Raw genomic sequence first — 11,217 nt, forward strand, 5'->3', positions numbered from 1 at the left:
GGGGTCGCGGCGGGGCTCAGGGTGCGCGGGGGCCAGTCGGGGAGCACAGGGGTGGGGATGGGGCTCTGTGGGGGGAGATGTGTGGGAGGTACTGGGGGGTGCCCCACGCCCCCACCCGCGTCCCTCGCGTGTCCCCAGGGCTCCCTGCGCCACTTCCTGGGCCAGCACGTGGGGACGTGGGCGGGCAGCGTGCGCCTGGCGCTGTCCCTGGCCCGCGGGCTGGCCTTCCTGCACCAGGAGCTGTGGCGTGACGGTGAGGTGGCACCCCTGCTGTCCCCTGCCCCGCGCCCCCTCGGCGCTCTGCCCTGTCCCCCCGTGATCCCCGGTGCCCCCAGGGCTGTACAAGCCCAGCGTGGTGCACCGGGACCTGAGCAGCCAGAACGTGCTGGTGCGGGAGGACGGCACCTGCGCCATCGGCGACTTCGGGCTGGCGCTGGCGCTGCCACCGCGCGCCCAGGACAGCGCCGGCTCCCGGCACGCCGTGGCCATCCGGAAGGTGACAGCGGTGGCATGGCGTGGCGTGGGGTGGCATGGGGTCCATGGATGGCATGGGAAGGGAAGGGAAGGGAAGGGAAGGGAAGGGAAGGTGACAGCCCTGGGCACCCCAGATGTCACTGGCAGTGTGGGCTGTGGATGCCAGCTGAGCCCACGTGCCCACACAAGCCTGTCCCTGGCCTGATGGCTCCGGTGGCCCCGGTGGCCGCGGTGGCCCCGTGCCCCCGCGCTGAGGGCCCGGTCGGGCGCAGGCGGGCACCCAGCGGTACCTGGCACCCGAGATCCTGGACGAGAGCCTGGACCTGCGGGCCTGGGGCCGGGCGCTGCGCCAGGCCGACGTCTACGCGCTGGCCCTGCTGCTCTGGGAGATCCTGTCCCGCTGCCAGGCCCTGAGCCCCGGTGAGCCCCGCGCTCCCCGCGCCGCCCGCGGCCCCCGGCCCCGCTGACCCCCGGCCGCCCCGCAGGAGCGCCGGTGCCGCCGTTCCGGCTGGCCTACGAGGCCGAGCTGGGCTCCAGCCCCAGCGGGGCTCAGCTGCGGCGCTTGGCCGCGGACGAGAGGCGGCGGCCGCTGATCCCCCCGGCCTGGCACCGCGCCCCCCAGGTCAGAGCCCCCCCGGGGCACCCCCGGCCGCGTGGGGGGCACCCCGGGGATCCGGGGGGTCCGGGGGGGGGCCTGCCTGGGTGTCCGGGGGGTTTGGGGTGCCCGGGGGTGCCGAGGGTACGCGGGGTGCCCCTGCCTTGGGTGTCACCCCGGGGATCCCCAGAGGGTCTCAGGGAGGTGCGGGGGGCGCGGGAAACCTGAGGGGGGTCCCAGGGTGCCGGGGGTGTTTGGGGGGTCGCCGCCCCGGGTGCCCCCCACTGCCCAGCGCCGGTGCTGAGGGCAGCGGGGGCTGTCCCCGTTCGGGGGTCCCACAGCCCGGGGGGGCTCTGCCGGAGCTGCTGGAGGATTGCTGGGACCCGGACCCCGAGGCGCGGCTCTCGGCCGAGCGGGCGCTGCAGCGGCTCCAGCGCTTGGCCGCGGGGCCCGCACCGGCCCCGGGGGACCCCGGCCCGGGGAGCGCCCCCCGCCAGGTGCGTGCGGGGAAACTGAGGCACGGGGCGGGCTGGGGGACACCGGGAACCCACCGGGGACGTGCGGGGAAACTGAGGCACGGAGCGGGCAGAGAGGGGAGCGGGAGGGGACAGGGTTAGGCCCCGCCCCCGGGGAGGAGCCCGGCTCAAGCCCCGCCCCTACCCAAGCCCCGCCCCCGCTTCCTGCCGGGAGGGGCCGCGGCCGGAGCGAAGGTGGGAGCGAAGCACCAGGACCCCCCCGCACCCCAAAATCCCCGCGTGCACCCCAAACCCTCCGGCTCCCCCACAGCCCCCCCGCCGCCCGGCTCGGGCCAGTCCCGGGGGGGCCCCCCAAACGCCGTGACTCAGTTTCCGCTGGGTGCCGGCGGGGTCCCCCCCGCGCTGGGGGGTTCGGGGGGTCCCCGCTCACCCCCCGTGCCCCCCCAGGTCCTGGAGTCTCCCAGCATGTGGAACCCTGGTGCAGGTACAGGGGGACACCCCAAACTGGGGGGGCTGCCTTGACCCCCCTGGGGTCAGACTCCCCCCAATCTCCTCTTTTCTTCCCCCCCCCAGATTGATGTGACTTCTTTTATCAAACCAGCCGGGGGTGCTCCCCTCGTTCCCCCCCGGGCTGGACAAGAAGGCGGCGAAGAAGATGAAGAAGAGGATGAAGAAGGCTCACAAGAGGCACAAGGTGGGGGGCACCCGGGGGGGGACACAGGGGGTCACCCCCAGCCCCCCTCGAGGGCTCATGGCTCTGCTGTCCCCCCCAGCGCTCTTCGTCGTCGTCCTCCTCCTCCTCCAGCAGCTCCGACTGAGGCTCCTGGGACCCCCCAGGACCCCCAGAACCACCTGGGACCCCGCAGAACCTCCTGGAACCCCTGGGACCACCAGGAGCCACCTGGGACCTCTTGGGACCCCTGTGACCACCCCAGGACCCCCATCCTGTCCCCGTGTCCCCCATCCCCTGTTCCCGGGGGGTTCCGGAGTGTCCCCGCTGTCCCCCAATAAAGCTCTGGGACACCCCAATGTGTGTCAGCGTCTCCTTGGCGCCGATGGGGGCTGGGCTTGGGGGGGACACAGACCCCAGTGCTGCCCGGGAGGGGGGGCTGCCCCCCGTGCCCCTATTGCCCCCCAAGCCTTCCTATTGCCCCCCAGCCCTTCCTATTGCTCCGCAGCGCCCCACAGCTCCCCATACACAATTCCACCACACCTTTAATCACTCCCCTTTACCCCCATTTCCCCCAGGGCCCCCCCAGTGCCCCCAGTCCCCTCCCGGACCTCCCCGCCGCCAGGGAGCGCTGTGCGGGGCGGAGGCCGCTCTGTCCCGCCCCGCGCGCGCGGTGCGTTTCCGGGTCGGGGCGGGTGTAAATCGGGCCGCGCCCGCCGCCCCCTCCCAGACCCGCGGCCGCCGCAGCCGGAGCAGCCGCGCCGGGGGGGTTCGGGGCGCCGCGTGCGTCACATGGCGCCGCCGCCCCCCGCCCGGGCCGGCTGCGGGGGGGCCCAGAGGGGCGTTTTTTTTTTTTTTTTTTTTCTTTTCTTTCTGCTCCGTTTTCTTGGAGTTTAAATTTTGGATTTTTTTTTTTTTTTAATTTTTCGAGTTTTTCTTTTCCCGCCCGGGCCCGGTTTTTCCGCCATCCCGCGCTGTTGTTTTCCCCCCGCCGGAGCGGGAAGGGGGCGCACGGACGGGCCCGCTCGGGGCCGCCGCCCCCCCCGGGCGATCCCGGATCTTCCCCCCGGGCCTGCCCGGAGCGGAACGGCGATCCCCGCTCCAGAGCGGGTTCGGAGCCCCGGGCCGGTACCTCCCGGCCCGGTCCGGAGTGCAGAGACCCAGTTCCCCCGCCCGAGCCCAGCTCCCCGCGGCGCCCTCGTTCTCCCGGCACTGGGCCGCTTCCCCCCGCCGGGCTCCGGGTCCCGTTCGGAGCCGCCGGCCCGGGATCCCCCTCACCCGCCTTGTGATCGGGCCCCATCCGGGGGCTCCCTCGCGGCCCCGGGGTCGCTCCGGGACAGCTCGGAGCCGGGGCCCCCAGCCCGCTTCCCCCCCCACCCCAATCCCCCTCAGGGCTGAGATGGCTCCGGAGCCGCGTCCCAACCGCAGCAGCCGCGTCCCCGGCTTTGGCGGGGGGATCGGGCGCGGGGCCGGGCGCAGCTCGGGGAAGTTTCCCTGCGGAACGGCCTCGCCGGGAGCCCGGCCCGGGCCCGCGTCACCGCCGGCGGAGCCGCTCGGCCGCTTTTGTCCCCGGGACGGGCCCGGGCTGCCGGGGCGGGCGGGCTCGGGGCCCGTTCTGCCCTCGCCCCGCTGCCGGGGCTGCGATCCCGGACTCCGCTCCCCGAACCGGGTTGGATGCGGGGGAAATGCCGGGCTGAGCTCATGGAGGCCGCGGCAAAACCTGCGGTGCCAGCGAGGCAGCGCGGCCCCGGGCCTGCCTCGGCCGTGGTTAAACTTTGATGGGGCAGAAGCGGTGGCACAAATGGGAGTTTATTTACCGGATTCCCGTGAAAAGCTCGGCTGGGGCCGGCCGGGCTGTTTTGCAACCGCTGCCGACTCAGGTGGTTTGAAACCTGATCGTGCGCTCATGTGGCCTTATCTGGGTCTGAGGGAATCGCCTCGGAACCTGCTCCGAGGGGCCCCGCGCGGGCAGGGAACGCGGATGGCGTTTATTTTCTCCATAATCCCGTTTGCCCAGCGGGCCAAATCCCTGGCACTGGGATTCCCGCTCCCATCGGGCAGCTGCAGGAAGATTTGGGCTGGGAAAAGTGTGGGGCTCGCAGGGAGCTTCCCCGGACCTGTAGGGACCACGATTAGCTCCCAGTGCCCCCTCGGCATCCCCGGTTGTGTCCAGGAACCGTTTGTGTCCCGGTGCTATCGGGGGTCACCCTGGAGTATTCAGTTGTCCCTCAGAGAAGCCCTTGCAAGGAGCAGGGCTGGGAGGAGGCAGGGGCTGAGCAGGACCCTCATGACCCCAAGAGCTGCTGGATCCGGGTGGGATCAGGCCAGTTCAGCTCTGGAAATTCATAGGAGGAGGAACCAAACCACCGCGGATCGTCCCAACACTTCGGGGGGTGATTTGAGGGGCGAGGCAGCACGGGGAGGCCGGAATCCTGCCCGGACAGGCTGGGGGGGATTGGCAGAGCCCCTCATTCACCCAGCCCCTCACTCACCCAGCCCCTCTCCCCCCAGCCGAGGCCCGAGCGCTGCCGCAGCCTGAGCCGACCCCGCGCTGCCCACCATGGACACCGGAGTCATCGAAGGGGGTCTCAATGTCACGCTCACCATCCGGCTACTCATGCACGGAAAGGTTCGTGTCCCCAGCGCCCTGCGTGGAGCCCTGGCTGGCACGGGGTGGGCTGGGGGCCTCCGGGGGATCTCCTGGAGCTGCTGTGGGGCCAGGAATGTGCTGCTGGTGCCTGGGCAGGTCCTGGGGTGCAGCCAGCGAAGAAACTAATTATTGGGGGGGGGGCAGAACGACCCGATGGGAACTAAGGTGGGAGCAAGATCAGCACAACTGGGATAAACCCCAGTTATCTGAGGGGCAGAAGTCACACGCTCAGGAGCTTGTTTTGACTGTGAAAAGAGCCGAGTTTAGGCTTGGGGCTCCAGGAGTTTTTAAAACGCTGACTAACGGTGCTTTTGTTTCCATCCCAGGAGGTGGGAAGCATCATTGGGAAGGTAAGTGAGGAACAAACTCTCCTAGCCCTCCCTTTGCCCTTCTCCCCGTCCCCCTCCCTGGCTCCCTCCCTGCCCAGCGCCGCGCTGACGCCTCTCTCCCTTCTCTGTCCCTCACAGAAAGGGGAGTCGGTGAAGAAGATGCGTGAGGAGGTGAGTGCGGGCTGCGGGCGCGGGGCAGGATGGCGGGCCTGGCGCGGGCTCCGCAGGCAGCGCGGCCGCGGCGGCGCGGGGAATGCCGGGAGCTGTGGGCAGGCGCGGCAGGAAGCCGAGGAGGAGAAGATGGCTGCCCGAGCCGAGGGAGGGGAGGAGGAGGAGGAGGAGGAGGAGGAGGAGGAGGAGGAGGAGGAGGGGGAGGGAGGGCTCTGTCCCCGGCGGGGGATCCGGAGGAATCCCGTGCGGCAGGAGCGCTGAGGCGGCGTTTGCCTCCCCGCAGAGCGGAGCTCGCATCAACATCTCGGAAGGGAACTGCCCCGAGCGGATCATCACCCTCGCGGGACCCACCAACGCCATCTTCAAAGCTTTTGCGATGATCATTGACAAACTGGAAGAGGTGTGTCCACGATGCCCTGCCGTCACTGCCCCTTTATCCCTTCTCTGTGGAAGAGCTGACCCCGGGATGGGCCCCAGGGGGCCCAGGGCCGCTGTTCCGCACGGGCAGCCGGCGTTTCCCTGCCTGGCCCCGATCTTTGTCCGGCGCTGTGCTGGGGCAAGGTCCAGGCAGTGCTGGAGCCAGAGCCCCACAGGGACTTCCTGCCCACGGCGAGGGGCAGAGCAGGGCTTGGAATCCCCCTGGCTCTGCTCGTGCTGGTGCCACTTCCCTCTAGTGTGCCCCAGGGCTGAGCTCTCTCCCCAGCCCTGCCAAGGAGGAGCTGCAGCTGCAGCTGTGTGGGGCTGGAGGAGCTGCCTCGTGTCCCTGGTCCTGTTAAATCAGTGACTTCCAGGGGGAATTTTGCTGCTAGATCACCTGGATCTTGCAGGTGTTAGAGCCTGCTCAGGGCTGTGATGTCAAGATTTCCACGCTGGAGGGAGCAGGAGTTGGGAGTGCTCCTCACCTGATGAGGGGTAGAGCTCTGTGGCCCTCACCTTGCCTGTGGGGGGTACAAATTCTATCGCCCTTTAGATTTGGGACACTACTCAGGGAGAAATAACCCTGTGCTGGCAGCTGTGTCCCCAAACCCCCCTGCTCTCACTGCAGCGTTAGCTTGCAACCCCCCTGCTGCAGGGCTTGGAGCTGTTTGTGCCCAATGCAGGGAGCCGGGGCCCTCCACGGGCTGCACGGCCCTGCGGCGCTCTGGGCACCGGCCTTGGAGCTGAAGCTTTGCTTTTAGTAGGTCAGTTGAGCCCTGGCCTTGTGCCTCCCCTCCCCCTGCCAGCACATGACCGCTGTAATCGGCGCCGGGATTGTTTTTCCCAGAGCTGCTGCCTTGATCCCTGGTGCAGCGGGAGGCTCCGTGCTGACCCTGGAGCCGTGGAGTCCCCGAGCCCCCCCTGCCCGTTCCCTTGTCCCCCTCCAGCACCGGTTCCTGCTTGGCTGAGGTGGGACCCAGCTGGGGCCAGTGCCTAAACCCATTTCATTTCCATTGAGGCAGCAGAGTTTGGATGCTGCTTCCCAAAAATACATCTTGTGTTTTTTCTGGGCTGCTGAGGAAGTCCTGGGAAAGCCCCGAGGTCACCTTGGCCTCGGCCACTGGTGCCAGCGTCACCTCCCTGTCCCTGTGCCGGGCACGTCCCCAGCGCGTGCCGTTCCAGCAGGGCTGAGCCCTCAACACCTCCTCTTCCTCGCAGGACATCAGCAGCTCCATGACCAACAGCACAGCTGCCAGCCGGCCCCCGGTCACCCTCCGGCTTGTGGTGCCCGCCAGCCAGTGCGGGTCCCTCATTGGCAAGGGAGGCTGCAAGATCAAGGAGATCCGAGAGGTGCGTGGTGCCCAGCCTGGGGGACCCACGGGGGGGTTCAGGTGTCCCCAAGGGCAAATCCCTGTGTTGTCCCCGCCCGAGGGATGTGGCATCACTGGGAGCTTTTGGTGCTCCCTGTATTTTAGAGCTTGGCAAACTGAGACTCAGGGCAGACCCTTCTCTGCCCAGTACTGTCTCTCACGGCTTGGGTTCCTGCTCCCCCCTTCCCATGGCTCCTGATTGCCCTCTCCCCAGCCTTTTCCTAGGTTTTGGAGAGGGAGATGGGCTCCAGGCCAGCACTGCCCTTGGCCATGCCATTTAGCACTGGGTGCTGTTGGATTAACTTCGCTGGCATGGAGACTGGCTTGGCTTGGGTTACAGGGACAGGCTGAGGCCAGGTCCCCCTCTGCTGCCTCGGGCTCCTGGTGACCGAATTGTATCCAGCTGAGATTAGAGGACTTTATTTTGGGGGAAAGGAGGAGCTGGGGGGGCAGTTTTGGCTATGTATAACCACGCACGGGGTTCGTCGCTGAGGTCTCAGCCCTGCTTGGGGTCTGACGGGCTATTTTTAACCCTCGACTTGGCAGAGCACGGGGGCACAGGTCCAGGTGGCAGGGGACATGCTGCCCAACTCGACTGAGCGAGCCATCACCATCGCTGGGATCCCACAGTCCATCATCGAGTGCGTCAAACAGATCTGCGTCGTCATGCTTGAGGTAGGGCCCCTCCTCGGGCCTGTCCCTGGGGAGGCGGGTGCTGCCCTTGGAGGGGTGGAAATGCTGAGGAGGGAGAAGAAAGGAGCTGCTGGGGGATAAAGGGATAGCTGGGGATTACAGCCTCATCCAGGTGAGGCTTGGAGCTGCTTAAAACCGGGGTCGAGCGGGGCCTCGAGAGCAGCTTGTGGTGTCACCCACGGCCCTGCTGTGCTCCTGGGTGCCCTCCCTCGGCCCTGTGCCCAGGGTGAGGAAGAAGTCACGCTGCCCTGGGTTGCCACAGGGCCAGCTGGAAGCGCGGAGCAGAGCCCCGGGGGTGTGGGCTGTGGGGAGGGGGCTGTCGGTGCCAGCGGCGCTCGGTGTGTGACCTGCCCTCTCTGCCTGTCACGCAGTCTCCCCCGAAGGGTGTCACCATCCCGTACCGACCCAAGCCATCCAGCTCTCCTGTCATCTTTGCAGGCGGCCAGGTAAGGGCTCTCCTCTGCTCCTGGGGTGCGGGGTGGGGAGGGGCGGGGGTCGTACCGAGCTGCCAGCGCGCCCCGGCCGCTCCGCGTGCCCGTCACCCACGCTGTGCCCTCGGCCCCAAGCGGCTCCGCTGGGCCTTGGCCCCCTCCCCCTGCTGAGGGAGGGCAGCGGGGAAAAGGGCCGATTTGGGAGGAGAGGGTGCTGGAAAACACTCCTGGAATTAACCGGCCAAAAAACGTCTGCCAGTGTGGTGGCGGCAGTGGGGTTTGAATGGGGCCGAGCTGCCTAACCCAGGCTCTGCCCCTCTGCCTCGGGCTGGCTCCAAGGACTCGCTGTCACCCCCTGTGGGTGACTGGCCCGGAGGTTGGGGGTTCTCTGCTCTCTGCCACTGGTTTTCGGGGTGCAAAGGCTCAGCCTGTGCCGTGGGTAGGGTTGGGGTGCGCAAAGGCTTCTTCTCTCAGGAGGGGAGGGTGTCAGACAGGAGTAGTGTCAGGTGACTGAGCGTTAGTCCCTCCTGCGCTGAGCTGGGGAGTGGCCCGAGCCCTGCCCTGGGCCACCTTACAGGGGACAGGTGTCCCTCGGGATCCCGCCTGCTGTAACGGGCCCAGGTGTGGGTCAGCTGCTCCCACCCTGCGCCCCCGGGGCTGCCCCAACGCTCGGAGAAACCACGGCGACAACACTGCCTTCCTGCTGCCTTCCTGCTGCCAGGGACGCCCCTCGGGGTGGGCAGGGCCTGGCTTTGTCAGTGGGGGCCTCAGTAGGCAGGGAAGGGGGTCAGGGAAGGGGCGTAGCTGCCGCCGGCCTCCCCGAGAGCCAGGCCTGACTCCGCTCTCCCCCCTCCCAGCCCCGCCACGCTTGTTCTGGGGACGGACCTGCCGCCGTCCCCTTCCTCCCCACCCCTGCCCCTCTCCCTGCCTCTTCCTCCCCACCTGAACCCGGTCAGCCCCCCCCTCCCGCCTCCCCGACAGCTTCTCCCGCCGCTCTGCACCCGGGGGAAGCCCCCGCGCCCCGGCCAGCGGCGGGGCCGCAGCGTGCGGACCCCCGGGCGGGAGCCGGCCGCCTTCCCCGTTAGAGCAGTGAGGAGCAGGCTTCCCACAGCCACGCATCTCTTCCCTCCCCTTGCCCCTCTTCTCCCCCTTCCTTCTTTCCGCCCCCGTCCCCGGCCCAGGCCCGCAGCAGCCCCCGGGCCCCGCTCCCGGTGGGCCTTGCGCTCTCTGTCTTCGCAGCTCAGAGTCGTGCGTAGAGCAGGGCGAGCCCTCGATCAGCACTGAGCTAATGTGGATGTTGAGTTTGGTGTTAGCGAAAGGTTTCGGATTGACAGCCCTGGAGACTGAAGTCCTCTAATTTATCCACAGGACAGGTACAGCAGCGGCAGTGCGAGCTACCCCCACACCGCCCCATCCATGTGCCTCAACTCTGACTTGGAGGGACCACCTCAGGAGGTGAGAGGGGAGTTCAGTCTCCACGGCCCGTTCAATCCTTGGCCTCTCTGAGACTGCCAACAAGGGTGGCATCCCTGTCCCCGTCCCCCAAAACCGACAACGGTGGCTTTTTGTGCTGTGGACTCCTGTCCACTGGGAACTGGACTCTGAGCCCACCAACCTCTCCTCACGCAGGCCACCCGGCAGCCACTGCATGGCAACGAACTTGGGCCAATTCCAGCCTGGGCTGCAGTTCTTCCGGTGACCTGGAAGTGAGGCTGTGTACCCCCCTCTCCCCCTCCTCTCCCACCCGCCCCCACCTGCCCGGCCCCCCCAGACCTCCCCAAACCTTAGCCAGCCAGGCCCCAGCCAGTGCCTCGCCCTTTCTGGGTAGCTTCAGGAGGAATCTGAAGTCTGTGGCTGTCCCTTGTAACCTCGGGGACACGGAGTTGTGGCAGGTCAGGCCCTCGCCTCGTTCCCCTCCGAGCACTGGGCCGTGTGAGCAGTGGTAGCCAGCGCCAGCACTGACCTGTAGCTTGCCCGGCGACGTTGTCCTAGGCGTGTGGAGTGACGAGAGGACTCGGAACGGGGCAAACTTTTTTTTTGGGGGTGGGAGGGGAGGCGGGGGAGCTGCCGGGCCGGGGCAGAGAGGGGCCAGGAGCAGCAGCAGGGCCGGCGGGGGCGTTGGATCCTCCCTGCCTGCGCGGGGGCGCAGGGATAGCAGCATTGTCGGACTCACCACACCATAACATCTTCATCAAGATCCCAGCCGTTCTCTTGTTGGTTTTTTGGTTTTTTTTTTCTTTTTTCCTTTTTTCTTTTTTTTTTTTTTTTTTTTTCCTTGTTTTTTTGTCTGCCACCTTTTTTTTGGGGGGGGGACGGCACCGATTCTGCCCACCCCCTCCCCGTACCCGCCACGTCAGGCCAATTCGAGTAACCGCCAGCCTAGAAACTGCTTGTGACAGCATTTATCCGTCCCCGCCTCTCCTGCCCCACTTCCCTCGCCCCGGAGAACTCTCCACCTTGGCTCTCTGACTTCCTGGCTAGTTGAAATCTGTCTGTCCCTGGGTGGCTGTCCGATGGTTGTTAATAGGACTGTTTTCCTCCTTTTGTAGGCCTATACCATTCAAGGACAGTATGCCATTCCACAGCCAGATGTAAGTTTTTATTTACAACTTCTTGTCTTGAAATCCACCCTTTTCCTCCCTCACCTTCCAAAAATTTTCTCCGTGCTTTCTCCACTCGAGCTGGCTCAGCTTGGGGCTGAATACTCGATCTGATCTGAGCTTCCCAGAACCTCCCCCCCAAAAAAACACTCCACCCCCCCCTCAGCCGGCCCTCCTGCAGCCGGCTTCAGCTGGCCTCAGATCTCTCCTTGGATCCTCCCCCACCTCCTCTCTGACACTTCCCTCCTCCTTATTATATTTTTTTTTCCAAACCCACCTCTCCCTGGCTTGGCATTTCACACCAGCTCTGGCTTTTCCTTTGCCCCCCCGCCCCCCCCCAC

The 11,217-nt window shown here is 67.1% G+C and overlaps 2 protein-coding genes and 1 long non-coding RNA gene across 23 annotated transcripts in view; all 3 read left to right on the forward strand.

Annotated features, from left to right (window-relative positions):
- AMHR2 (anti-Mullerian hormone receptor type 2) overlaps positions 1-2,112 on the forward strand; it is a 4,724-nt gene extending 2,612 nt beyond the window's left edge. Inside the window, exons 6-11 of the mRNA XM_041403863.1 lie at positions 139-253; positions 336-496; positions 747-894; positions 960-1,096; positions 1,411-1,566; positions 1,993-2,112. Coding sequence (XP_041259797.1) covers positions 139-253; positions 336-496; positions 747-894; positions 960-1,096; positions 1,411-1,566; positions 1,993-2,067 — 792 coding nt within the window. The 3' untranslated portion in view covers positions 2,068-2,112. The remainder of the gene's footprint in view (positions 1-138; positions 254-335; positions 497-746; positions 895-959; positions 1,097-1,410; positions 1,567-1,992) is intronic.
- Positions 2,113-2,142: 30 nt separating this feature from the next.
- LOC121335596 lies at positions 2,143-2,574 on the forward strand. Its single transcript, XR_005952608.1, has 2 exons — positions 2,143-2,239; positions 2,319-2,574. It is a non-coding gene; the product is annotated as an uncharacterized LOC121335596 (long non-coding RNA).
- Positions 2,575-4,691: 2,117 nt separating this feature from the next.
- Positions 4,692-11,217, forward strand: part of PCBP2 (poly(rC) binding protein 2) — an 11,927-nt gene continuing 5,401 nt past the window's right edge. For 2 of the 21 annotated variants that reach the window (XM_041403873.1, XM_041403874.1), the window contains exons 1-6: positions 5,372-5,536; positions 5,570-5,765; positions 7,001-7,132; positions 7,699-7,827; positions 8,217-8,291; positions 10,826-10,867. In XM_041403873.1, the coding sequence (XP_041259807.1) occupies positions 5,448-5,536; positions 5,570-5,765; positions 7,001-7,132; positions 7,699-7,827; positions 8,217-8,291; positions 10,826-10,867 (663 nt within the window). In that variant the 5' untranslated portion in view covers positions 5,372-5,447. The other 19 variants (XM_041403876.1, XM_041403877.1, XM_041403866.1 and 16 more) reach the window with 18 other exon arrangements.

The sequence above is a fragment of the Onychostruthus taczanowskii genome, unplaced genomic scaffold (genome assembly GCF_017590055.1).
Source record: "Onychostruthus taczanowskii isolate IOZ18803 unplaced genomic scaffold, ASM1759005v1 scaffold206, whole genome shotgun sequence".
Classification (NCBI taxonomy): domain Eukaryota; kingdom Metazoa; phylum Chordata; class Aves; order Passeriformes; family Passeridae; genus Onychostruthus; species Onychostruthus taczanowskii.